This window comes from Thunnus thynnus, chromosome 18 (genome assembly GCF_963924715.1).
Source record: "Thunnus thynnus chromosome 18, fThuThy2.1, whole genome shotgun sequence".
Classification (NCBI taxonomy): domain Eukaryota; kingdom Metazoa; phylum Chordata; class Actinopteri; order Scombriformes; family Scombridae; genus Thunnus; species Thunnus thynnus.
In genome coordinates, this window is record NC_089534.1 from 10,240,244 (window position 1) to 10,268,103 (window position 27,860).

General features: G+C 41.4%; 1 protein-coding gene across 4 annotated transcripts in view; it reads left to right on the top strand.

Moving 5' to 3' along the window:
• The window catches only part of ccdc85cb (coiled-coil domain containing 85C, b), a 50,746-nt gene that overhangs the window by 12,409 nt on the left and 10,477 nt on the right, over positions 1-27,860 (top strand). For 2 of the 4 annotated variants that reach the window (XM_067571604.1, XM_067571605.1), the window contains exons 2-3: positions 23,019-23,098; positions 24,346-24,387. In XM_067571604.1, coding sequence (XP_067427705.1) covers positions 23,019-23,098; positions 24,346-24,387 — 122 coding nt within the window. The remainder of the gene's footprint in view (positions 1-23,018; positions 23,099-24,345; positions 24,388-27,860) is intronic. The other 2 variants (XM_067571606.1, XM_067571607.1) reach the window with 1 other exon arrangement.

Here is a 27,860-nt window from a genome sequence, read left to right on the forward strand (position 1 = left end):
ATTGGAGTATGGCTGTATTCAAATTAAAAATGTTTTATGGGACAGATATCAATTCCATCTGATTTAGAAGTGAACAATTTGAGGAAAATGCCTAGTTGTGATTTTTCTGACCGATATTGCATTGATTATTTAAATAGCAACTATTTACCATAAACTAAATAAACTACAGGCGTGTATTTCTGGTGTACATACCACAAATTATCACAAACCAGTCAGAGAAATGTCCTGTGACCTAAACCTGACAAATTTAGGTCACATTTTTTAGGATCTTAGATTAACAGTATGCTTAACTCATTCAAAAATGGTGTTATACAGTATTAATACATAACAATAATAATCTGACATAGAGCTGCAATGATTTGATAATTAATAATTTAACAATAAGGCCAAATATTCTCTGGCTGCAGCTTCCCCAATGTGAGGGTTTGCTGCTTTTCTTTGTCATATATGACAGTAAATTAAATATCTTTAGATTTTGGACTGTTGGTCAGACAAACCAAGCAAAAAAAAAAAAAGATTAATTAATTTTTAATTTTTAAGAAAAGTTGTGATGTAGCGTTCATTTGTGAGAGCTGACCAGCAGTCGGTGGTCAGAGCTAGCTTGTCTGCCCTGGTTAGCTTGACTTCTAGCTCATCCTTCCTCACCTCAAAGTGTTTGAATGCATTTAGTCACAGTAGCTCTTGATGGCATAACGTACTCGGGCTTGAGGCACTGAACTTCCTCTTCAATCCCTCTGAGCTACCTTATTTTTATACAGTCTATGGGCTACACACAGCACGGCATGGCTATACTAACGGTGCTAGCCACAGTAACTAGCTGCTAGCCACTGTGCAGGCTGGTAAAATGGATGCATCAAATCTGTTTGTATCTGCGGATTGGTGCTCCTGTCAGTGTTTGAGCGTCCGTATAAGACACTTTGGTCGGTTAATGTGTGTTTTAAAAACTTATTTCAGGGCTATGCTCACTCTCAGTCCCACAAGGTACTGAAATTTGGCATAATAATAATGTCAATAACATGAAGTAACGAGTTAAGTACCCATCCCTATGCAAATTGACCTATAGACCAACGCGTAACCAGTCAAAAATATTCTCTGCAGTTAACTGATTAATGATTAACCATTGACATCCCTAGTTGCAGCCCTAATGCAATATTATTATTAATAACAATAATAATCATCAATCCGAGAATAGCTAAAACAACCAATGTCATCTAACCAGAAGTAGAGACGTCTGGAATCTTTAAGTTGTCTTAAAATTAGGACAAACACAAGCATGAACATAATCCCTATGCTTCTGATGCAAATGATGGATATGCTGCAATGTCTGTGACATTTTCTATGTCTGGATGAGGTTTGACTGATGAATGAACTCTGTCAATCCGCCCATGCCTCAAGTACAAACACCACTGCACAAGTGTGCTCTGAAATCTCACCCATCATTTCTTTGATGCCTCCACTTTGACCTGTGGCTGTCTCCGTAGTTACCCCATCACTACTTCTGATCTCAGTTTGAAATAGATTAATTGAGTAACAAAACCAGCCGAGAGGGATTTCAGGAGATGTTTTTACAGTGCGTTATCTCCTATACATCCTCTCTGTCTCGCTCGCTCCCCTCTCAGTCAACAAAAGATGTAAGAGGATTAAAACCATTGATGTCGTAGCTCTCTGAAACATGGCAGAGGGTTTGGAGGGAGGGCTTCTCCGTTAAAAGGATTTGAAGAGCGGGATCCAGTGCTGAATCTCTGCCCACCACTCTTTTAAATACATGGCACGTAGCCCTGCGTATGATATGCTCTGTATGAACCGAAGCACTCTCTTAAACCCTTTAGAAGATATAATAGTGTTAAACGGCATGCACACTTGATGGAAGTGACCCTATTAGGGTGCAACAGAGTGTCCTCCTAAGAGCGAGGGGAAGGAGAAAAGGTGGGAGGAGGTGTCCGCTACAGGGCAGTTGAGAAGAACCTCTAAAAGAAAGATGCAAGGTTGAAGATCCAGGAGCAACAGAGGACACTGCAGAGCAAGCAGCTTCTCCTTTTGCTTGTTGCTAGGATACTATGCCCTTTTATTCAGAATTATGGGGTGTGCTTTACCACGCTTTCTCTACAGAGTGCCACCTCCTTTCGCTCTGTGCCTTTCTACATCTCTCTCTCCCCGCTTTCTTCTGTCAACTTTTATTCTTTTTGTTTGAGAAACTTATTAACAAGTTGAATCTTGTTGCAGATGGTGTTTTTTTTTTTTAAATCTGTGCACCTTCAAGAAGAAGTGTGTGTGTGTGTGTGTGTATACCGGTCGGACCTTCTTGTAGTTGCTGAAACATAAAACGCACAAAGGCAGTAGGGCATTAAATGAAAAAGGATGAAGAGGGAGGATGTTGCCATGTGCTACTGGTTAGTAATTCTCTCAGGCCCAGACCCAGGCTACATATGGTGGAGTATTTATACAACATGGAGCAAGATGAAAGGTATAATGTGAGCTGTTTCCATGTTGAGGTTAATAATTGACTGTTTGGAAAATGCTGGAGGAGAGAATAGCGTCATAAAAGCCTGCCAAGTCGAATGACAGCAGAGGCATGGAACTGATTCCTATTGTGTTGATGTTGTATTCACCACAGTCATGGCAGCGCGGTTCACCAGACTGGTGGAAAGGCTGACGGCGGAGGTTTTTTTTGGGGGGAGCCCACATCAGCAGCCGTCAGCTGATGAGGACCGAGGAGAGGGATGAATCAGAGAAATGAGGAGAGTTGAAAAAGATGTGGAGGAGGGAGAGAGAGGTGGGATCAGGAGAAACCGGGGTTATGGAGGGTTAGGGGAGGAGACATGGCGGAAAGGAAGAGGAGCATGTGGAGCGGATGGGGTAGTAAAGAGGAAAAAGATGAAATGAGCGGGAGAGGAAAAACAAGAAAGGGAAAACGAAGGTGAAAATAAGCGGAGACGGGAGGAGAAGATGGAGGAGGAGCAGGTGAAAGGGAAGGAAAAAAAAAAAAAAGGCGGGGAGTCGAAGCGAGGACAGGCAAAAGGAGAGGGTATAAAAGAGGAGACAATGTCACTGCTACTACTAGAAGGCACAGCTGGAAATTGGCCATCACTGAAACCTCAGCTGCTGCTGCTGAGAGGTTAGAGGAGAAGAAAAAGCTTTAAAAAACACACACAAAAAAAAGACTGAGAGGCTAGAAATATCAGTACACCTGCACAGCACTGAAAAACGCACACCACTGAGCACTGAATGAAGACTTGCCGCCGACTTTTCATACTTTTTTATTTTCAGAGAAGTAAATATTTCAACAGAGAAATCCGTTTTATCCCTGCTCACACAGCTGCTATCACTGTGCTTTACATTTTGGCTTTTTTTTTTTTTTTGACTGGGAGTACAAGGCAGGGTACTTTTTTTTTTTTTTTTTCTTGCAAAGCCTTTTGGCTACAAGAATTATTTATGTAAGGATGTTTTATTTGTAGAGTCAAATAACTGATCCCTGATACTTTCATCAATCAGATACTGGAAATGAGTATTCAAGGAAATAATATTGTTGTCAGGGCTGATAATGTGCACCGTATGTGTGTCCTACCTGCTTTGCACGTGATTGGAGAGATTCCTGCAGTGTGCAAGTACATGCACATACTATAGGTAAACATACTGTACACTCCCTGTCCACATTCCTGCCAGTAGCTTCACCCAACTGTGCTTTTATAGACCAGCCTGTTTTCATAACTGATTCAACTTGGGGTGTTTCCAGCTGCTTAAATGCTTTGCTATCATCAAATATCTTTTTGGTGGTCTGATGCTGACTTATTTACAGTTCTTTCATGAGTTATGGGTTTCAGTGTGACATGTTGAATTTAAAGTTGTGATTATTGCAAGGCGTTAGTTGTTAATAGTTTTTTGGGTGGAACCTTGCAGTGGCTTTAAATTCTTGGAGAACGTCAATAAGACGAGTGCGCTGACAGGAACTTGGCTGAAAAAAGGTGCAGTGAGCACAGCAAATTATCATTAGGCCATAATAAAAACAGCGAGCTGGTTATGTAAGTGGGGCGTCAGTGTCTGCGAACATGCCCTGTTGATGAACTGCCTCACGGGATTCCACATGTGGAAAGAAACAAGCGAGAGAAGGGTCGAGTAAGAGTTCATGTTCCACAAGTCGGGAAGAGAGAGAGAGAAAGAAATGGGCCATTGTTGTCTTTCGGTTATTTACACATGTCAGTGCTCTCTAGCAATACTGAAAAGTTACAGTTTATGTTATATAATATAAATGAAGCCAATAACCGAAGCAAGTTAAGCAGATAAATCTGCTGACAACAGTTTTAAGCCTGCAGCATTTTAAGTTTTAATAAGATACTATTATGCGTTTAAAAAAATCATGCTTGTATCTTACAGTTTGTGCTGACAGCACACAGATGCAACAAAAACAATCTATCCACCCGTTTGGTATACACACTTTCACACTGTACAGCTTTCTGGGGTTTTTGAACGTCACCTAGCGCATATTGGGCAACAGGCACACTGACGGGTCATTTAACATAACCTGCATCTTTTTGGGCTGTGGGTGGAAATCAGGGAGGGAAAAGGAAGAACATGCAAACTCCACACAGACCTCCGCCGATGGAAAATGATAAATAAATGAATTTTTGAAGCACACAGAGAGAGATGCAAGAGAATGTTGTCGAGGACAAAGAGCTAGCATATGTTCCCGTTTGCTAATCTGGAGCTTTTACAGTAAGATGATTAGAGGTTTGATAACCCTCCATTTAGTAAAAAAAAAAAAAAAAAAGGCATAAAAAGGCTAAAGGCTTGTTTAGAGCCAGTTAGAATTGATTTAACCTCTCTCAAACCTCCAACCTCACCACCTTTTCGAATCAAAAACTAAAATTAAACTACAAATGTAGTTTTAATTGTCCTATTTTCAATCTGCAGACAGCGTATGATCAGCCTCTTTCTTGCACTACTTCCTCACACTACTGTATCTCTCTGATTTCTGTTAGCGATTTACTGCTGACCTCCTTCCTTTTCACTGCGAGTCAGTTAGTAAGATCCACTGAGTCAGAGGGACCACCTGGTCACCACTGGTTCTCTCTGATCTGTGTCACTCACTGCTAATGTGAGCTGACACAGTGACTCCCAAAGGACAGCTGGCTCCGCCGCAGACAATGGAGGCCACGCTGTGTCTGACCCAACTGTGCTGTCCAAGGTAAAGTTAGTCTTGCTTTTCGCAAGTGAGTCATCTTGTGCCGTCTCGTGTCTTGTGCCTTTTTGTCTTTGGTCACAAAGGTCGCCGAGGTAACGGAGGTGTGACGGTTGACTTGTGGCAGGCAGTCAAACGGCGTCACTGCAAAAAAAATAGTCATGCATCACTAAATGTCTGTGACCCTGTTCATCTTGCATGATATCTAGATTGTATGTAGATGCAGCAGTGGCAAGTTTGAGTTAGCGCTGGGCAATGTATCAATATTAGATCAATATCATGAGACTAGATATGGTCTTAGATATCATAGTACAGCACAAGTGTTCTCTTTTCCTGGTTTGAACAGCTGCATTACAGTAAAGTGATGTAATTTTCTGAACTTACCAGACTGTTCTAGCTGTTCTATTATTTGCCTTTACCCACTTAATCATTATGTCTACATTACTGAATCTCATTGTGTAGATATTTTGTGAAAGCACCAATAATCATCCCTACGATATTGTCACAATCATATCGACATTTGAGGTATTTGATCAAAAAAATTGTGATGTTTGATTTTGTCTGTATCGCCCAGTACTAGGTTGAGTTCACACCTGACATAACAGTGTCTGAAATATAAGATAAAAACATTTTTCCTGCTGAATGATGTCATGTTTTGAAGTTAGAAGTTAATATTCATAATATATAGTCTATGAAAGAAATATATTAGTTTAGAGGAATAGTTTAACATTTTGGTAAATGTTTGCATTCATTCATTTGTTCTTTATTCTCATCTTGCCGAGACTTAGATGAGAAGATTGAAACCACTCTCATGGAGGAGAGTGATAAGAAAATGAATACTTGTATTTCCCAAAAATGTTTAACTTTTGCTTTAACCCTAATCCTTAGTATATTAAATAAGTATAGTTTAAAACTATCTAGCCGAAACTATCTAACCAGAGTTGGCTGAATGTTGCCTCACCCGACATGAAGATCATCTTCAAATTGTCCTTTCATGGAGATTCAGGACCAGTTTTTGGTGATTCATCAGATAAAAAGTACCCTGACTTCCACACTGTTTACTCAGTAGCCTGCATATTTTATTTAACCATGTCCTGCAGTTCATTGGCTTTGGAATCCAGTGGCAGCACATCAGCATCACCCACACTTATAATTTTCCAGTCAAAAACAATTTCATTTTATAGTTTGAGAACACCTTTTGCTGTTTTGCATTTCATTGCTGGAACCCAGGCTTCACAAAAAAAAAAAAAAAAAAAAAAAAGAAAAATCTTCAAAGAGTGCGGCTGTTAGATTGATGGGGTTGGCTTATGATTCTGCCTCGTCAGAGGATGTATCAAACCAAACTGCCTCTGTAACCACCCTGCTGTGTAAATGATAGCCATGCATCATAAAGTGAGAAAGCGTGACTTGACGACCAGATGATGGGGTGTCAAGGAGGTCTTGTATAATAAAATTACCGGTTGATGAGTTTCCATTAGGCTTTATGAGGTATTTAAATGTGTGTGTGTGTGTGTGTGAGAGAGAGAGAGAGAGAGAGATGGAGTCCCACTGTAGTCTTCATCAGATTGATTCAGGGCAGGTTAACCATCTGGCTATAAACCTCTAGTCTCACTCACTAATGGAATTTGTTCCCATGATTTTCCCCCCTCGGTGTATATATGTGTGTGTGCGCGCGCTTTTGCCCCCCGTACAAGCTACACTAATAAACCTAATGGCTCTAAGTCAGAGGCGGGGTTTGGGCGTATTAAAAGGATGGAGCGCTTCAGTGCTGCAGTGGCAGTTATGGAACTGGGACCTGTATCATATATCACAACGCGGCGTATAACGACATATAAAACTCTCCCTATGCACCCTCGCTACAGGCTATATAACGCCATAATCCACTCCATCATCCCATCAAATGTAATGCCCTAAATTTTAAACTTGCTCGACACGGGCAGCAGCGGCGGCAGTCATAAATGTCATCATCGCCTTCAAGGGTGGAAATAAGGTTGACGTTTTTAACAACAGCGCCGGATGAAGCCGTTCATTAGCTTCAATTAAACGTTTACCGGTGTGATTAATCACTATCGCGCGAGCGGAGCAGTGTTCGGTCGAGCTGATGTTGTTTTTATTGATTGTATACCTTGTAGAGCTCATGCACTCTGTTGATGCATGTGTGTGTATAGTTATTTAAATATAGTTAATTATTTGCAGCTGTGAGCCTTGTATGGAAGGACAGTAATGTTCATTAGCAGCATGCTCAAAAAAAATCAAGCTTTTTTTTTTTTTTAAAGTATGCATACTGAATTTTTTTACAAGTGTGTTTAATGTGTTTACTTTTCCAGTATAAACACACTACATATTTTAAATCTCCTCAGATTTAGTTTGTAGTATGGAAGTGGGACACAGCTGTTTTCTTCTGCATGAAGCCACGATATCCTCGTCTGACCTCTCTAACTGCTGAAAATCTGCCAAACAGGTTTGAGAAAAGGCACGAAAGGAGTCACAACACATTTATTTGATACCTTTTGATGTTTTTTTTATATTTTACATCATGTAAGGAGTTTTTTTTTGTGGAAACACACATAGCTGTTTGGATATGTTTCAGACTGTTCATCTGTCCTGCACAAGAGGATGAGGATGTCTGCAACTCGAGCCAGATACATCGATCACTTATTGCCGGCTGGTCGACGTCTTTTCGAATGCTACGCTTAGTTATTTCAAGTATTTCTCATATCGCTTGGCTGCAAGTCTAATTAGAGAATTGTTGGGTGGAATTAATGATTAATCGCATTTTTTTTGTTGTTTTTGGATGAACCGATTAAGGTTTAGTCTAAAAAAAAGGTCCAAAAATAAAGACAAATACCCATCGCCAGTTCCCAGAGCCCAAGGTGTCTTCTCCGGTTGCTTATTTTTAATCTATGTCACCAGTTAAACTCAGAGCTGTGAGGAGACAAACAGAACATTTTAAAGGACACAGTGCTCCTGCTCAATTTAAAGTGGCAACAATTAGACAAGATCAGACACCTTCTTGGGAATGCTTGGCAGCTCCAATCAAACAGAAGACGTGTTAAGAAAACATGTTCTCGGTGCCGCTCGTCTCTCAGCCCCTGCAGGCACAGCGGCGACAAAAATAACCGAGTGTAGCCTAATGTTTGCTTGTCAGGTCTCGTAAATTTTTTTTTTTTCCTTTTTTAAAAAGGTCGGTGGCATTCACGCTGACTTGACTCTTCCTCTCTGTGATGTTTCACACCTTTTGACTTCCATCTTTTCACATGCATAAGCACACAAACTGTAGGTGTGTCCTCTCCTCTCCTCTGTCCGAAGATGCTAGGCGACTTTTGTGTGTGTGTATGTGTGTGTGCGCAGACACTTGGAAGATTAAAATGTTATTTTGCTGCTGCTGCTGCCTCTTACAAGGAGATTTTATGTTGAGGGTTAAAAATAGCTTGCTTCTTTGGATGGTTATGTTAACACCATGTAGCTGTTTGGATATTTTTCAGACCGTTCCGTCCTGCACAACAGGATGAGGATGTCTGCGACTCAAGCCAGATACATTGATCACTATTCGCCAGCCGGTCCATGTAGATTTGAATATAAATCCAAGCAAAAAAAAACAAACAAAAAAAAAATTCGCTGAGAAAAACAGCCAAGGAATAAAGTCATGGACATGGATAATGAGTCCTGGCTAGCCTTGTTTTGTCCTCTTGTGGATGAAACTACACAGTCTAGCCTTGAGCCAGTGCTAACCAGTCATAATGGGATGTAATAGAATTCCCTTGGTTATTATGCCTCTTTCTGTCTCGCCTGCACAGTATCTCTATAACCCTACTGTATGCACGTCTCGCTCTCATTCTCCTGTTCCCTTTCTAATGGCCTCTTTCTCGTCAACTGCGGAGTATAAGCGCTGTCGCCTTTGCTTAGTTTCACCACGTCTCAAAACGCTGTTGTCAGGATGAGTCAAAGGCTATGGAACTCCAGTCCAGCATCAATCTAATTTCAGCTGGAGTTGGATGAGATAACTGTCTATCTGGACAGCTCTTACGCAACATCTCTTTCTCTTTATTGCAATTACTGTGCTAATAGCCCCTCAGTGATCCCTTTTTATCCACCAATGCTGGGTTAATAGTTGGGGAAAAGCTCCAGATGACACCAGTGAATTGAGGGTTTTTTTTATTTACAAGTCGCTTCTTTCCATTCGAAATCCCTCCAGTAAAATGCATTCACTTGTTTTGTTGCTATTCTTACTATTTCCTGCATGTTGTCACAGGTAATGCTCTGTTTAGAGCTCTAATCACCCAATCAACCATAGCGCAGATAAAAACAAGTACGATTTTGTCAGCAGTTGGATTAAATAACAGAGCCACAAGTTGAATCTTGCCTCGCTCTCTCTTCCTCTCTGCTTTGCATTAGAATGAAACCAGAGGTGGTTATTATTCTTGTAAACAGTAATGAAACCGCGAGATGATGTCACTGGAAAGAAAAAAAAAAAAAGTTATTTTCTCAAGACTGGAAGAAGCCCTAGTTTGCACATTGCCTCAGAACCCGCATAACAGACGGGATTTTCAGCGGCAGATAATAAAGGGGTTTCAGGGTTATACTTATTGAGGAATGTCCTCTGTATTTACCATCTAACTTCGAGCTGTTAGACTCTGCTTACATAAGCAGAACCTTTGCCAGCTCAGCAGTCAGTCAGACAGACTTTAAAGGAAACGGGGTGGTATGCAGATTTATGCTAATGAGGTTGCCATGGGGTTTGTAATGGTGAAACCGTGGTAACAGGGAGAGAAATGAGGTTAAAGAGGGCCATGGGCTCCGGGAGGATGTTCCCTACCCACAATGCCCTCTGGTGTTTGTTTACACACTGCGGTGGGTTGTGGGTTGCGCGAGGTAAAGCCAGCCATCTCGTAAGCCTCTTCTGTAAAGCCCTTCATGGGCACTGTGGGGTATCATGTTGATGACATCCAGGCGTTTACAGGCAACATATCTGTGAAACTGTGAGCAAGTTAAATAGCTGTTTATGGTGACGTTTTCTAAGTGTTTGTGCTGAAAAGGGGACATGCTTTAACTTGAGTTAAACCAAAAAGTAAATACTCATAATTCCTGCTAACAAAGGACTTAAAATCCACACAAGTCATCCCTAAATAGCTGTCTAATACAGAAATGTGTTTAAACAAAAGGGATCGTGCAGTTTTGTACATTGTTATTTACAGCAAAAAAAAAAAAAGGGGGGGAAATGCAGTAGCACAGTAATCCCACTGTGTTCTTCCAACACAAGCAGAAAATCCTACCTGGTTGACTGATCCAGAGGAATTTTATGTCCCATCCCTGAACCAGTCAAGAGATATGACCTTTGGCCTTTAGTGTCAAGGGCCGTGTGTGTCACTGAGTGTGAGATAGCAAGAAACATGCTCTTTAGATCTTCTTGGAATAGCAGAATACTGAACAAAACATATTGCTCAGTTTAGAAGGTCTCTGTAAACCAGTACCAGATGGCTTGTACATTTTTTTTTTTTTTTTTTTTAAAGGCCTCTAGTATATTGAGTTTTTATCCGGAAACTTAATACAGTTCGGGTACCAACCTTCATGTGCTTGACACAGAAGTGAAAGACAGAAGTGAAAAACGGTTAAGAAAAGTCTTCTGCAACACAACACACACAGCTGGTTTCCAATAGACGAGATCAAGTATTGCAGTATTCTGTAGACAAACAATAGCCTTAAATCCATCTCCAAATGTCACTAATCTTTTCTGTTTTGTCTCACAGTGAGTAGCCAACACACACACACACACACACATGCACACATGGACAGTAATTAAGGATGTGGACCAAATATAAGCCCACAGCTTTGATTTCATGGGATTAAACCCAACTGGCTGCCAGACTGCTATTCTTCTAGCCTAATCAAAAGATTAAGGGCATAGGGTACTAGCCTTACAAGTGGCCCGATCATCTATGAAAGAAATAAGCCGTCGCTCTTGCGTTTTATTTGTTCGATTTTTGCTCAACCGTTGCAGGTGCTAAACTACGTCAGGTAATTTTTTGGGGGGGTTTTTCCAAAAAAAACCCCAAAAAACACAAGTTGAGAGCAGCTTTGTGTGTTGTCGGGTCACAATAACCCCTACACATCAACTTTCAGTGGATTTATTTTTAAATCACATCCGCACATTAACACATGGGCTCATACGCACGTAATCATCGACGCACACAAACATCACACACACACACACACACACGCACGCAGACACATTTTCAGCCAGCCAGCCGCGCTCAGCTGCAGGCATGCGAAGGCGTCCGCTGACCCTGCGAGGGTGGTGACGACGAGCGGAGGAGACAGGGGAGGGACGCATCACTTTGCCAGACAGGATGTGTGATAGAAACAAGACACACACGTCTGCGTTACTGTCTCCTGGAATACCTATTAATAAACCGTTTCCCTCTGCCTCGTTCTCTCTCTGTCCCTCTCTCTTTCCTGCCGAGGATATCGACAGACCGATCAATAAGTAGACATGAGAGATTTAAACAGGCTTTCAATTTCAACTCAATAGACATTAACAGCCCTTGATACATTAAAGAGTCCCAGCTGACCTCCATGCAAATTTAAATGACTACAAGGGATGTAATTACATACACAACATGCTATGGAGTAATTTAATTAAGTCAATAGTGATTCCCTGTCAACTTCCCTCTGTTTAATCTTGATAGATTGATTTATGTTGGGAAATAATGTGAGGTAATGAGGAGCGGTCTGTAGACTGTCAGAACATTTTCGCATGGATGCATGAAGCAGGAAACAATTGAGCGCTTTACTTTTATACACTGAGCCCTTCTGGATAAATGTAGAACGTTTCCAAATGGCAGACAATACTCTCTTGTGTTTTTTTTTTTGTGTGACTTTCAATCGCTATCCCGTTGCCATCTCATTGGGAAGCTGTTTACACTACGCCACTGGACCATCATTTCTGTAAAGATCTGTGTCCGACTTTGGCTTCAGATTGAATCAGAAGATATAGTTCCAGTTTATTTGCTTGAGGTCAAATTAAAAAGCAAAATTCATGTTTGCTGCCATGTTGTTAGCCGTTACTTAGTGTCATCTGTGATTTCAGCGCTCCTGCGTTTCTCTTACACCGTGTCATGATTCAAATCGACAGGTATCCTAGTTTTAGCACAACTGGACCCATGAAAAAGTGACCAATAACACTAGACCCTCTTTTTTCTCTAATGCAGCGCTAAGATGCTATACTGTATAGGTAGCATACATGTAATATAATGTCTCTTGGAGAATCTCTGATGCTGTGTGTATGTCAAAAGTAGAAGACTTGATGCCTTATCAAAGTCTGTCAATTTTTTTTAGCAGCTTCAGTAAACAGCTAATGTTAGAGCACAGCTTAGCCGCAGAGGTTAGACAGAGAACGCTGGTCACGACTGAATTATTACCCTTATACAGCAAACACACCGCTTCAGTATCTGTATGTGGTCAAGGTCCAAGGTTCCCTCGCAGCCAATCAGCTGTCTCGTTTCTACTGCAGGACCACAGAGGGCTTCACAGAGCTAAGATACACCAAAGTGAACTAAATATTTATGTTACTAAAAACTCCTCAGGGCCAGATCTCTTCTAGTAATTTTGTATTTGACACAGATGATTTCTCAAATGGTCTGTTACTTAAAATTAGTGGGGAGTTAAAACCACTCTGAGCTGTCCCTGCTTGTTACTAAGCCTCTATTGTTGACAAGCGGGAAATGATTAAAAAGCTGATTTCACCTGGTCAGTGTTCAAGAGTTGTTGATACACACATGCCGTCCTTTTGAAGTGTAATCCATTTGGCACTTTAACTTTCACACTAGTCACTCAGCATGGTTTGTTTCTCTTCAAGCGTAATGTAATACTTTGCTGTTATCACACGCAGAAACACACACACACACACACACTAAAAACATGCACATGAAAAAACATGTCTTGCTTTCTACAGTGCACAATCACGCACACACACACACACACACCAGAGTGCGTAGGGAGGTGAGGCGCTCTCTCTCTCCTTCAAGAGCGGGTGCCATGTCTTGTCAGATGGGGTTAGCTCCCCGCCAGCTGATGAGCCAGTGGAGCCTTTGAAGCCCTTCCACTGGCCCGTGGTTTACGTGCTTGGGTTGCCAGGTTCTGCCATCCCCCTCATTAATGCAGCATGGGTGCCCACTTAACTTGTTCCTCTCTGCTCCTCTGGTCGGCTTGCCCTGGCTTTGACCGGGTGCTGGGCAGCCAAGCAGACAAGGCACACACACACACACAGAAACACACTGGCATGCTGGACAAGCACATGCATGTGTGCTATACACACAGTCAGTGCTTCCAGACACACAGCCAGGGTTACAGGTACAGATAGAAGTGTATGGGTGCGTTAAAATCATGCAGAGTGCAGATATGTCACCATTCACAAAGCTGTTTACACATACAGTATACTGTACAGGCTCTGCTACTCGAAAATATGGAACACACAGCTTAAACAATTTAGTCGATAAATCAATCAGTTAATTGACCATTTGCTAAACGCCTCCCATGAAAAGTTACTGGCCAGTCGTAGCTGAACAACCATGATAGTAACAGCGATCCGTGGTATTCAAAGAGTTTGTAGGGTGGTGTCTTTTTTTAATCGCTTTCCAAAACCAAAAATCCATGAGTGAAAGTGTAAAGATTTGATTAAACAGTCTACATTTCATTCATAATACTGTACTATAATACCGGGGCTACTGAGACACAGTATTTTGCAATACAAGAGCAATGCTGCTCCTCGTCAACTGGTGACAATACTGACTTTTTGCCTGGGGCACGTCACTTAGGCCTTGTTTCCTTTTAGCATGATGTTCAGTATGTAGCTGTCATGTGCATATTTCAGAGCCTTTTACATATTTTATCCTTATAAAATGAGTCAGCTGGAAACATTAAAATTTCAGCTTGAGACGGCGTTTTCAAGTAAGTTGGTTTTAATTAGCTAGCTAGTTAGCTAGTTAGCTAGCTGTAGCTTTGCAGTCGTCATTTTAGCTGGGAAAAAAACATCTAGGCCTGCGTTTGCTTGAACAATTTTGATTGTTGAATAATTGTTTAAGTTATCAATCAATATCTTATATGTTTATCAATATAATATCTGTTTTATATAGTTGTAAATTGGAGTTTGGATGTTGGACCGTTAGTTGGTAAGAAAAAGACGAGCAACTTGAAGATCATCAAGTTCTGTCCTTCGTTTCCTTTTTCCATCTCTGTCTCCTTGTTTTCAGTTTCATTCTGATTCTACTTCCCATCATGGATCTAATATATTCTTTCTAGAGCATTTCAAGAGTGCTGGTTACTGGAAGCATTGTCTTATGATAAACCAGACTTCCTGTAGCCTGTGAGGTCATATTTCATGGAATTCACTGTGCCCTAACTTGGGTGTTGGTTCAGAGAAAGGAGGGCAAGAAGAGAGACTGTTTAGACCATTTCTGCTCTTTCTTCAACATCTTGAGGTAATCGACCCAGCCTCCCGCCTTGAACACACATACAGTATAATCACAGATGGGTTTAAAAATCCCCTCACCCGCTCCCTCCTACACACACACAAACACACACACACACACACACACACACACAGAGTCAGCTTAGACACCCATGCACAAACCCACATGCACTCCCTATCTTACAAACGCTGCATATAAGAGCTCATTCATACTCCACACACACACACACACACATACACACATCGCTGAGAGAATATCCATGTCTCTGTGCTAAAACACTGCGATACAGCTGTGAATAGGAGATGAAAGCCAAAGCCGAGCCAGGAATAATAAAAGCGGAGTGATTTCAATGCACTGCAGGCTTCTAAACAGCCATGGGATCTGACTTGAAAACATAAGGGGATTCCAAAGCTTGGTCCTTTTTAACCAATACTATTTTACCAAAGCTACTTTGATGTAGCAAAGACCTTGGAGTCAATAGCACGGAGGCTGGTGGTGCTCTAATTGTAACATTCCCGTCGGTGTAAATTTGAATGCGTGGACTCATTTTAAGACTAGCCCTCTTGTTTGTTGTAAAAACCTCCTTACCGGCATGCCCGACTCCCCTGTTTCCCCTCATGTACTTCACAACATGCTCCTTAAAGAATCGCCTGCCTTGACCTCCAATAAACTCAGTCCCACCCACAGCCCCATACTAGGAGTTGGAAGTATAATGTATATAGGAAGGGTGTGACATACAGAAAGAACAAATATATAAATAGAAATGTAAAGAAGAGACTGCTATTGCTACTTGTCAAAATGTTTTAAAGTATATTATCTAAAACCAAGCCCTTAAAGTGGTTTTTCATGTTTTAGCCCATTTACTATGAATACAATTTGCTTTAGAACACAAATCAACCATTTTGCAAACCAAGCTGCTTCTGCTTTTGGTTAACCACTGGTTTTCCATTAATTTGCATACAGTATTTGTCTATTCACATCATTTACTGTAAGTGTTGCATTACCATTATGAGGCAATTCGGTGCAGACTTTTCAAATCACTCCGCAGTTAAACCGCATGGCTGTGCGATGGTAATGTAACTGTAACGAAAATGATTGCAAACTTGATGATTGCGTGGTAGCAAGTGGACCTTGATTTGGGATTATTTTCCAAAGTCATGAATGAACTCTCTCTGGCTTATTATGCAGATCTTTTAAAAAATACTGTGGTTACATGTTTTTCCTCTATAACACATCAAACGTCTCACGCAGTTTTAGCTTTCGCAGTTGTTTTCATTTGTGTTTCGGGTGGAGAGACGTGCCTCCATCCAAGTGGCACTAAAAGCGTCAAATATAAAAGTGAAGCAAGATGAGCTGTGAGGGACAGATGGGGATAGGGTGTTTGCAGCACAGCAAAAAAACAAAGAACCACAAGTGGAGGTCATGACCTTTTTTTTTTTTAAAGGAATTGCAAGTTTTTGGGAGCTTAGCTCACATTTAGTTTAACTTGCTGAGTAAAAGTGATGAGAAATTAATACGACACAAGTTTTTGGCGTTCATTTTCTCATCATTAAGAGACTCATTCGACCAGTGTCTCACAAAAATCTGTACACTTATGTATTGTTAACAAAAAACAGAAAGACAATGGGTGGAGAAGTTACAGCAGAGGGATGTGTTCAAACAGAAAGACAAGCGGGGGATGAGGGAGTGGAGCAGAGTTAAGGAGGGAGTGGCTGCTGGAAGTGGGTCACAGTGGCACTGACGTGATTCAAAATGACGTGCAGAGAGGGGGACGGACTCGCGCCACTGTCACCTTTTGTCTTAGGCGCGCACACAGACACACACATGCTCTCACATTAAGATACATCAGCTCAGTTTATTGGGTGACCAACACTTGTGCCGAGGTAAAAAATGGCTTACTTGTGCATTGTAAGGACTCTCTGCTTCTCTTTATTGTTTACTGCTTAGTTGGGCATTTTTACTTTCCTACTTCTTCACAGTGCCTTGCACTCACTTTATTGGCTCTTAAGATCACATTCAGGCTATGCATAAATAATAACGGCCTATCCCTCGGTGCCTGTTGTGTATAAAAGAGTAGATGGCGAGCTGAGTTTTGCAGAATAATTATTTAGGTTCGGCTATGCGATCCCTGTATGATCTGTAGCTTTACCTCCGGCCCTGTGGAACAGCGGTGAGAAGAGGATGTGAGCCGGAGGGATGGAGGGATAAAAGGATGGAGGAGTGGTGAGGGAGACAGGGAACGCTTTAATTGCCTGACCCCCTCTCCCACCAGCATGGCTCTCTGGAGCCGGGTGTTAAAGAGAGGGGGACGGCTGGATTCTCCCAGCAGATCCCTGCGGCTATGTGCATGCAGCATGCATGTGTACTGTCTGTGTGTGTGTGTGTGTGTGTGTGTGTGTGTGTGTGTGTGTATAGGGAGGTGTTGAGGCATTTTGTGCGTGATGTGTGTTCCTGTGAATGTTCCCACGGCAGATCAGCACATATTTAAGCAGGACCACTTAATCATGCCATGTGTGATGCTGAAGTGATGTGCTCTGAGATTTAATGTAACCCCCTATAACACATCAAAGGCTTATAGATGGGGAGTGAAAGGGAGAGATGGTGCTGTGGTATCTGAAGCTTCTCAGACTGCTCCTGGCTGTGGGACTACTCAATTTAGGCCAACTCTGGGTTCCTCTAGTCAAATATGTCTGAGCAACATATTGCTCATCTGAATTTTTGTTTAATTTGTTCTAAGGAGATAAAAATAAGCCTGACAGACTCAGATGACTTTTGAGTTTATTGGATTACCGATGGCGAGATCTCAATCTCTGTAAGTAATCTAAATATACAAAGCAGAGAGGGGGGGGGCGTGGGGGGGGAAGCAACACACATTCATTTTCCATCCTCCACCCTCTTTCTGAGCCTTCTCTCTTTTGTTGTTTGTGCTGGTGATGACTGAAGCCTGAGGAACCTTCATCCTAATCGGCTTGAGATCTGGCTGCAGATCAGGCCAGCAGATGAATCCAGATTAGAGGGTCACAAGGCAGAAAGAGAGGATTACCAGCTCTGGCTACTGCAGCCTCTTCTCTAACCAGCCAACTGACAGCACTGTCTGCACCGCCCCTCCTAAAAGTCAAGGGGCTGAACATAAATAGGCCTGAAGACCCAGCTGGGGCAACGCACTCTTGTCTACTGTCAGGTCTGGAGAAAGAGAGCAGTATTGTGCGTTTTGAAAAAGATTTAATGCCGGGTTTGGGAGAAAATCAGCATAATCTTTTTATTGCTATTTTTTGCAGCATCATAAATTGGTTCATTTCTTTAACTCAATCTAAAATAGACGTTAGACATGTAACCAAGTTGCTGGGAGAAATCTAGTTAAGGCAGTAATCAGATTTCTCAGCATCCGCTACCATATTTTTAAACTATGGCTGACATGTTTCAATTATATTAATGATACAGAGCATTTGGACTGATGCTAATGAGGTGAGAGGACAGGCTTGGTACTGAGAGAGCACACGGTGACGACGTTCACATGCGCAAAGTATTTTTGGTTTTTGCCCTTATTCTTATAGTCCTACTAAGCTGTTTACACGGTTAATGAAAATGGATATTCCACTAATATTCCCGTTTTACACGCAGAGGGTTTTCAGGGTTTCCCTCTCCTGCCTGCAGTGGTAACAGGAATCAAAAGATCTCGAGAAACCAGCGAGGTGAAAAACATTCGTGAGCTACCGCCTGAGTGATACTGATATGACTGATATTATAAATTTATAGTTACAGGCACATCCAGTATCTAGGTTGTCCCATGATGTTTACAACACTGCTGAGTGTTTTTTGAGTCGTCACTGTCAGTCCATGGGTGCATGTCAGGATAATAACCAATCCCCTCTGTCCCCGTCGTGGAGAAGGCACGCTCTCTGCTTTTCCAGCCCGCCCCTGAACAGCTCTCCACTCTCCCCTCGTTCCTGTTCCCCATCCGCCTTCCTGCTCCGGTATATGTCGTTTTGCCTGCACAGGGGTAAACAGGCAAGAGGGTCATGTGTCGCAAACTGCAATAAAATCCCCAATTGTCCAAAGAATGCTCCTAAAACCAGAATAATACCAGTATATCCCACATGTCTTAATCAGAAAATGCTACATTCAGAATATGCTGTATCAAATTCGGAATAATAGTGGAATATTAGTGTGCAGATTTATGCAGATCTTTTTAAAAATACTGTGGTTACATGTTTTTTTTCCCTGTAACATGTCAAACATCTCACGCGGTTTCAGTTTTGCAGTTGTTCTCATTTGCCTTTTTCGGGTGGAGAGACGTGCTTCAATCCAAGTGGCACTAAAAGTGTCAAATATAAAAGTGAAAGCAAGATGAGCTGTGAGGGACAGATGGGGATAGGGTGTTTGCAGCACAGCAGAAAACAAAGAACCACTAGTGGAGGTCATGAGCTTTTTTTTTTTTTTTTTAAAGGAATTGCAAGTTTTTGGGAGCTTAGCTTATGTATTTATGTCTTGTTTACAGTGAACAGGTGGAGAAGTTACAGCAGAGGCATGTGTTCAAACAGAAAGAGAAGCGAGGGATGAGTCAAGGAGGGAGTGGCTCCCAATTATCTTAATGTCATATTTAGTGTAAGTAATTATTTTTGACACAGTGTTGTTTAAAAACCCCTTTAAGACATCATTCTTCAACAGAAATGCAGCTATGTTAACCTAGTTTCTATAATTCTTTCCCCCGATAATGCAAACAGTGTTTTTTTGATTTACATTATGTTGGATAATACAAGTTACTGCAGAGAGGCGACGAAAACCTGCTTACTTAGGTACATGTTAACACTTGTAAACACATGTTCACCTGGGTAAAACAAGGGTGTAACTGTTATCTGTGGAATTCAGTTTGCCACTGTGTGTGTGTGTGTGTGTGTGTGTGTGTGTGTGTGTGTGTGTGTGTGTGTGTGTGTTTTGTGTTTAATAGTGGGTCTGTGCAGAATAGCACCCCCTGGTTGCACAGTGCAGATTAACCAGGTAGGCTAATAGTTTTAATAACATTTCAGTTATACATAACAAACCAAGGTCAGCATTACCTCACTGATGCAACATGTTATGATTTTGTGTGTGTGTGTGTGTGTGTGTTTGTGAGTAGGTGTGTGTGTGCAGTCCCCTACAGCAGTGACTTCTCATCTGCATCTTACTCCACCCATCGTTTTTCATCAGAAAACCTCCCCTGCCGGCTTTGTTTCCATTTCTCCATCAACGTCTCCACTCTCTGCCTCTCTCTCTCTGTACTTCCACTTAGAAAACAAAATAAAGTAAAGCTGTGTGCGCGGTGGTGTGCTCCTGACTAGTTGCCGACTAGTTGCTGAGTGCAGCTCCTCTGCACAACTCGGCTTTGATCTCGCACTGTAAATTAAACATTCCTTTTTAGATAACAGGCTCTGTGCCACCTACTGAGACAAACTTCACACAGCTCCTGTCCCTGGTTTGAACTCAATAGAGTTGATTCCAGGGTTTTCCCTACCATTATAAGACTTAGGCACAGCGCCTAAGTGTTTTTTTTTCACAGCGCCTTGAACAGAAAAAAACTTTATAGTCGCGCTAGCTTCTCTGTCCTCTCGCCTGCGCTATGTGTTTGACCAAGCGCAGCTCCACTACACACACACACACACACACACACACACACGTTTCACTCGAGTTGATAACAACTCTATGCTTGTTACTGTAATCACAATAAAAGCCTCATGAATAAAAAGCCAATAAGTACTTTATCAAACCACCTGTTCAACAAGCATAAACATGTAGAAAAGTGATGTAGTATTTTTCAACTGCTTTGTCTCCCATCCACCACTGGTATGTTTTACACAACAACAGCACACTGATTAAGATAACAGCGAATCCTTATGAACAAGCTAAAACGAAAGCTGTCTGTCTGTAGCTTAACTGTTCATCTTAGTTTGCAACGTATATTAAAACCGGTCAAATTCTTGTAAACGTAGCTACAGGCTGAGACAGCAGCCCCCCTCCCAAACCAGCCCTTCTCCTCTCTACCAGCAGTACTGTACCTGCAGCAGTGAAGCAGAGGAAGGAGGACAGAGGACAGGATGAAGGACTAAACCTCTAAACCTCACTCAGTATTTTGATGTCAGGAAAATTATTTATTTTATTGACAAGTTAGATTTCTTTCCAGTGAGATATTCAGTGATTTTTTAAAAAATAATAATCTAATCAATTCTTTAGTAATGAAAAAGAACCACTAACGGTATTGATGAAGAACTGGACTGATTATGAGATAGAGATACAAGTCTAACCACACCCGTCCCTACAGCTGGCTAGTAGCTACACCCTGACTATGGGAGGATTAGAAAATCCCTTCACTTTATGCCAAACAAAATTGTGCTTATTATTTTTAAGGTGCACAGTGTGATCACTCACAAAAATGTGAAGGATTACTTCAGGATGTAGCGCTTAGTTCATCAGTGAGCATATCTTTTTCATTTTTATTCTTGCCGATGTCTGAGTGTACTGTGAAAAATTACAACCTCTTTAATAAATATTGTAAAATTATGTGAAAATGCATAGTTTTAGTCAAATAACATCACCCCCCATCCAGCCCAGCCCTCCAGAAACCTTGATTCTGCTGCTTTTTTTTCCACAATCAACAATGTTATAGGCCTCAATCACACTTGTTTGTCAGGTGTAGAGACAGTTTTGTGACAAATCTCAAATATGGAATTGATGTCTGTTTCACACTGAGCAGGAGAATGTGAGCCAAACTGGGAAATGACCCCAGTTAAGTAAAGGGGTTGGAAAGTCAGGTCAAACACTGCTAATGTGGGTGGGAACGCCCAGTGCTTGACCCTTGACATCAATTTACAACTAGTTTTTTTAAGCACATGAGGACTTTTCACAAGGCGCTATATATATATACATAGACGGCTGAGTGGATGGTAGAAGGATCTGCAGAATAACACTAGAAGTAGTTACAGTTTTGCTAAAAGCCAATAAGTTTTAAATTTGGAGTTTTAACAGTTTGGTGATTAATCCATTAGTCAATCCAGAGACAATTAATTTGGTTAATTAAATCGGGTTTTTGACTGTTTGTTGGACAAAATGAGCAATTTGAAGATGTAACTCTGGGCTTCTTCTTCTGGGAAGTTGTAATGAGTATGTTTTCACTGTTTTTGTGACTTTTTTTAAAGACAAAAATAAAGGATTAATCTGAAAAAATAATCAATTCATCAATATTGAAAGCAATAATTGCAGCCCTACTTAAATTATTTCTCTGATACATGTTACCCTTTGTTACCTGTCAGGATTAATTGTTTCAAGCTCATACAAGGCTTCTCATTGCCCTGCTGAGACTCAGACAGTCAGAAATTCAAACCTGTGGTCCAGTATGCTGATTCATAACAAGCCCTTCTACAAGAAACCATCAAATTCAACCTCCTTGTTTTTGTGTCGCAAAATATACATCATATACTTCAATGTAGTTTCAAAGCAGAAGATCGCTGTTCAATAGAAGAGCCAAATATTGCACATATTTCAACTTGAGGGATGGGTACAGTTTTTCAAGTCTTTCTTAAAACAAGAGTCAGGAGCTCAAATGAACATTAAAATGGGTTTTTCTTGCCGTAATCATTTCTCCTGTTCATATTGGCCATTAGAAGATCCCTTCATAATGCACTTACAATGTAAGTGATGGAGGCTAAAATCCGCAGTCCTCCTTCTGTACAAAAATGTGTTTAAAAGTTTATCTGAAGCTAATATGAAGCTGCAGCCATTCTCGATTAGTCAAATGAAGTAGATATCTTTCAACATTACAGTCTTTTTAGTGCCAAAGTCCCTCTTTTTGTTACTATACTTCCACTGCAGCTCAACAGGGAAACACTTTCCGAGGAAACACAAAGAGGGAATCTCATGCTAAAAAGACTGTAAATGTGGCAGATATCCACTTAATATGACTAACTCAGACTGCCGCAGCCTCATACAAGCTTCAGATAAACATTTAAATGCATTTTTGCACAAAATGACTGTGTGGACACACTGTGGATTTTGGCTCCCATCACTTAAATTAAAGGGGATCTTTTAATAGCCAGTATGAACAAGAGGAATGATTACAGCGAGGAAAACCTCTTTCAATGTTCATTCAGGCACCTGACTGTTGTTTTAGGACAGACTTGAAAAATTGTGAACCTATCCTTGAAGACATTAACCATGATCTGAAAGCCCTCCACAGGAGAATTCACTTCCTCCAGGACTTTTTGGGGCTCTCAAAGTGCACAGCAACCATCGGAGCTCTATGCGGTCCTTTTGCTCCAGTGGCCCTGCCTGCCTGTTTTCCGCTTGAGGTCTTTGAAATGCTAATCTCTTCTCCTCCCCTCTTTTCTTCTCCATCTCTTCTCCAGATTCCTCCTCCAACTACATCAGGCAGCTGGAGACTAAAGTGCGGATCCTGGAGGACGACAACAATAAGCTTCTCTCTCAGGTGAGGTGCACACACTTAACGTCTCTCTCTCTTCCTGTCACTTACACATGTGTGAGTGGCACTACTTGCCCAGTCCAGTATCATTTGAACTCACTAAACCCCCTCTTGTGCAACTTTTTAATCCATCCCAAAACATGTGATCGGCAGCTGGGATGAGATAAAGTGTTGTGCCCGATGCATCTGTGAAGCCGCCCCCTCACAACAGCCTGCCTGTTAGTTGGAGAGTATGTTTATCCATGTTTAATTCATGGGGAGTCAGTAAGCTTCAGTAGCGAGCAGTGATGTTAGCCCCTTCGGCGAACTGCGGGAGCGGAGGAGAGATGAGAGGAGAAAAAGGAGGGGAAGGAGGCATTAAGTGACAGTGACAGAGTAAAGCAGTTCTCCCAAAGTTAACCTTGTTCTGGCTTCTCCTAAATTTGGAGGATGAAGGGGTTGAAGGAAGGAGTGGAGGTGGGAATGTGAGGAGGAGGAGGAGGAGGGGGGGGGGGAGGTGGATTTCTGGTTCAACAGGAGGTCACATGTCAGTCAGCAGAGGTGTGTGTTACATAAAGCGTGAGAGGGATCAAATAGTGAATTATTGGTAAATCCTCATACACTTACCGTTTATCTTTCTGTTTTAACGTCACGTTTTATGATGCAACTCATCTGAATGCAAGTCAGACTTGCACACAGTCGAGTTGCAGTTTCACAGCTTAAACAGCTTTTTTGATTTGAAGCCTTTATTCTTTTTTTTTTTTTTTATAGTAATTCCTTTTCCCCCCAATTATCTCCCACCAGATTTACTATATCTAGGCACTGGTGTAGGCTGGAATCACTGATACGAAACCTAAATGATCCTCATAATTAGCGCTTAAGTGCTGCAATTAGGTGCTACTCTGTCTCACAGCAGTGTTACTTAAAGACATATAATATTAACCTGCCTCTTAAAGTCGACTAATAGTCCTTGTTCACAATGAGGGGATGATGTTTCTTTTTTTTTTATGTTGGGATGAGTATGTTTTTGCAGTAATAGAACTTTAACTTTAACACTTGTGCATTGAATACTGCAAAATATAAAACAGTTGTGACTAATAGAAAATGTAATAAAATGTGGACTGACCATGACTATAGAAGCTGAAAAGTTGTTTTTTTTTTACAATATCTTCATCTTTTATGGAGCATACAGTTGCTATCCTGGTTGTTAATGGCTCCAATTAGACAATAATGAAATAATGAACCATTACACTATTATGTTTTTCTCTCCCTAGGCTTATAGCCGGTATAGCTTATCACAGATACAGATGAAAAAGGTAACTTTCTTAAATGCCACTGTTTGTCAGCTCTTCTGAAACGCTCCTCTGCTGGTCAGTTGGTCGAGCCCTTTTTTGCCTTTTCACTCTTTTATCTGTCTGGTGGTGGGACTTTTCAAAGCTTTGAGCTTGTTGCTTTCTCTTAAACTGAGGGTGGACACAATAAAAGCAACTCCTGTACAATGTAATGCACTCTGTTGCAGTAACAAACAGTATCATGTTTAGTTTATGCTGACACTTTCAGGCAGGTGCTGAGTCAACTCTATGGTACTGTTTAAAGAAAAAAATTAGACATTTTGGAAATAAGCTTATTAACTTCCTTGCCTAGAGATACATGAGAAGATCAATACCACTCTCATAGCTGTACAATAAATATGAAACTCCAGCCAGAAGACTGTTAGCTTAGCTCAGCACAAAAATAAACGATTAACCTGACTGTGTGCAAAGGCCTCCCAGCACCTATAAAGCTCACTAATTAACATTTTTTTTATCTTGTTTAGTCCGGACAAAAACTGAAGTTTAAAAATTACATGTTTTGGTGGAGTCCAGCAAGTCATTGCACCCAGTCAAGAAACAGTCCCCCACATAACCCCCCTATAAAAAAACTTTTTTCACTTTGTTTTTTGTACAGATTAAACACACAAGATATAATAAGTTAACTAGTGAGCTTAGAGATGCTGATACTTTTGGACAGAGCCAGGCTAGCTGTTTCTTCTTGTTTCCAGTTTTTATGCTAAGCTAAGCTAACCGGCTGCTGTCTGTAGCTTACTACTAGTATAGATATGAAAGTGATATCAATCATCTAACTCTCAGCATGAAAGAGAATTAGTGTTACTCCCAAAAGGTTGCACTATTTCTTTAAGGCCATATTCAGGTATTTGGTGTAATACAGTGCAGTTCAAACAAAGTGAAGCCTCAAACATTACTATAGAACAAAATCACCTGTCTGACACAGTGTTAGTGTTATGAAGAGAAAAGGATTTGATTGCATTACTTTGTAAAAGTATTGCTTATGTGTCCAATCCTGTTTTTTGGCCCCTTTTTGCGCTGCTAGCATGCTATGCTGATGAATAAACACAGGTGGCCCTGCTTGTATGTGGCCTGTTTTGGCAAGAAAGCCTTTTCCTGTCCTTGGAGCATTTTGGCACAGCACAGTAAATGTTTGGCATAAGGTACCCTAGGTGAATGAATGCTACATTGTGCTTTGGTGCATAAATGACACACGCTTGTCCTAGCTTGTCGGGACGTCTGGTGGGCTGAATAATTTAGGATACCGGGGCGATACAGGTAGACCCAGGCATCCATTATGCATGCCGACAACTGGTGTATGAGTGCAACTGAAGAATGCAGGAATGTTTGAAGTTAAAATATACTATCTTGATGGTTGTTTGCTTTCCTTGAAAATGTAATATTTGTAATGATAACATGAGCCCATTGAGCTTTTCTGTAGTTTAGTATTTAGTTTGACTCTTACGCAATAGCCTACTTACTGAGCAGGTGGAATTGTTACAATGGACTACTTGCCTAAATAGACTTATTACCTAACTTCCTGTGTTATGAAACTGGCCCAGTGAAACTTGTGTTGAGCTGAGGGAACAATAGCCTCTTATCACAGGAATGTTGACCCTCGAAACCAAATTGGCTGAAGGATTTTTACACTACTAAAGGGAGTAGGGGGTTGACAACGTTGTCCCACGGTGGATATTAACAAGCGCCTACACAGCACAGGTGTACCCACAATGAGGAAAACAGGTGTGCTCATTGCTCAACGCTCACACTTCGACCCAAACATCCATGATACGATTTTCTCGTTAACTTTTCTCCCACTCGGATCTCCCGTGTCTTTCAACCGTTACTTATCTCTCTTAAGTCCCTGAAGTGCGAGGCACTCTGTGGCTTTCACTACATGCTCACCGCCTCACTTTATCATTAACAATTAAATGCTCAGTGTGACTCTGAGAATTTAATGATTTATATGACAGATTCAGATGACACTCCATTTGTTAACTGCTGGATAATTTAACTCATTTTGTGAGAGTGTGGACTGAAGTAGGGTCCTGTGGACTTGAATGATGACAGAGGTTAATGAATTATGACTCATTCTTTGACAGAGTTATTATATGACTGATTTATTGACTTGAGAAATTGGAAGATGTATTTGCATGTTCTGGGTAATTGACATCTGCAAATTAAATCTTGCTAAGAACTTAAAACACTCTGTATAAACTGTTTACTTGCAGGAAAGGTTAATATGGAATAAAAAGTTAATATAGCACTGAAATGGGTTGCCATGGGAGACTACCCAATGTCAGCACCGATTCAGTTCTTCATTCCATTAAATTATGGCGCTCAAGGTGCACGCTGCTATCCTCTCTACCCTTTTGTCAAGGCGGCATCACCCCTGCCCCTCATAACTCAAACAGGAAATGATGCGCGACGTCCACAGCTTCTCCCTGTCAGCACCAAGAACACCGTGATGGATGGAGAGACGGAGGAGTCCGAGTTTTAGCCAAGAAGACCACAGAGGGCCAACTGTCCCCAGCTGTCTGGCAAACAAATAGCTTTGTTGGTCTCAGTGGTCAAGGTCAACTCAGGGAGGGAGGTCAAGTTTTGAGACGTGTGTTGGTTTGTTTGTAAAGCTAAACTAAAGATGGAAAAAAAAAAAGTCCTAGTTAGATGATGGAAATCTTGTTGGAAAACTCTGATATGTTACTGATCAAACCAGCTCTTTTCATCCAGTCGATAGATGTGCTCAGGTCATGAATTGTTTATTTCAGTCCACCGGATATGACATTTTGTGACACACTCTAAGCCTGGAGAAATGACAAAGAGATGCTAGCCAAGGTACAGAATTGAGGGCATGAATATGGAAACCCAAAGGATAGATCAGGAAGTGCCAAGGGAAGGATTGGGAAAGGTTAGAGGAACACCAACAGGATACTGAGCTGGAGAGAAGAATAGGAGGGGGGAGGGGGGGGGTATCAAAAGACAGAGAAGACAAGGGGAATGCAGATTGTGGCTTTGTGTGTGTGTGGAAATTGTGTATGTGACTGTGCACCTGTGTGTGTGTGTGTGTGTTTGTGTGTGTGTGACGCACAGAGAGATAACAGAGACAAACACAGCACAATGTCCATGCATTCTTAGACGCACACCCACAGCTCATTGGGTTATTTATAGCTTGAGTGCTCCCGGGCATCATGTGTGTTTACATGGCGAGCTGCGCACAGAGGGAACACTAGTGCGTGACATGAGAAATGTCATAAGGAACAGTGGTGTTGCCGTGTTCCTGCCTACAGCGAGAAGTTAGGCTGGTTACGGCCCCCAGGAACCAGTGGTCTTTGGCCGCTAATGAGGACAAATCTTAGGAACACTGTCCCTGCGTAATGGCCCTCGATGATGGCACAACGTGATCCAGCGCCAGTGCTGTGAAGTGCCATTTATGTAAAAAGCCACAACAAATAAAAATCAGCTCG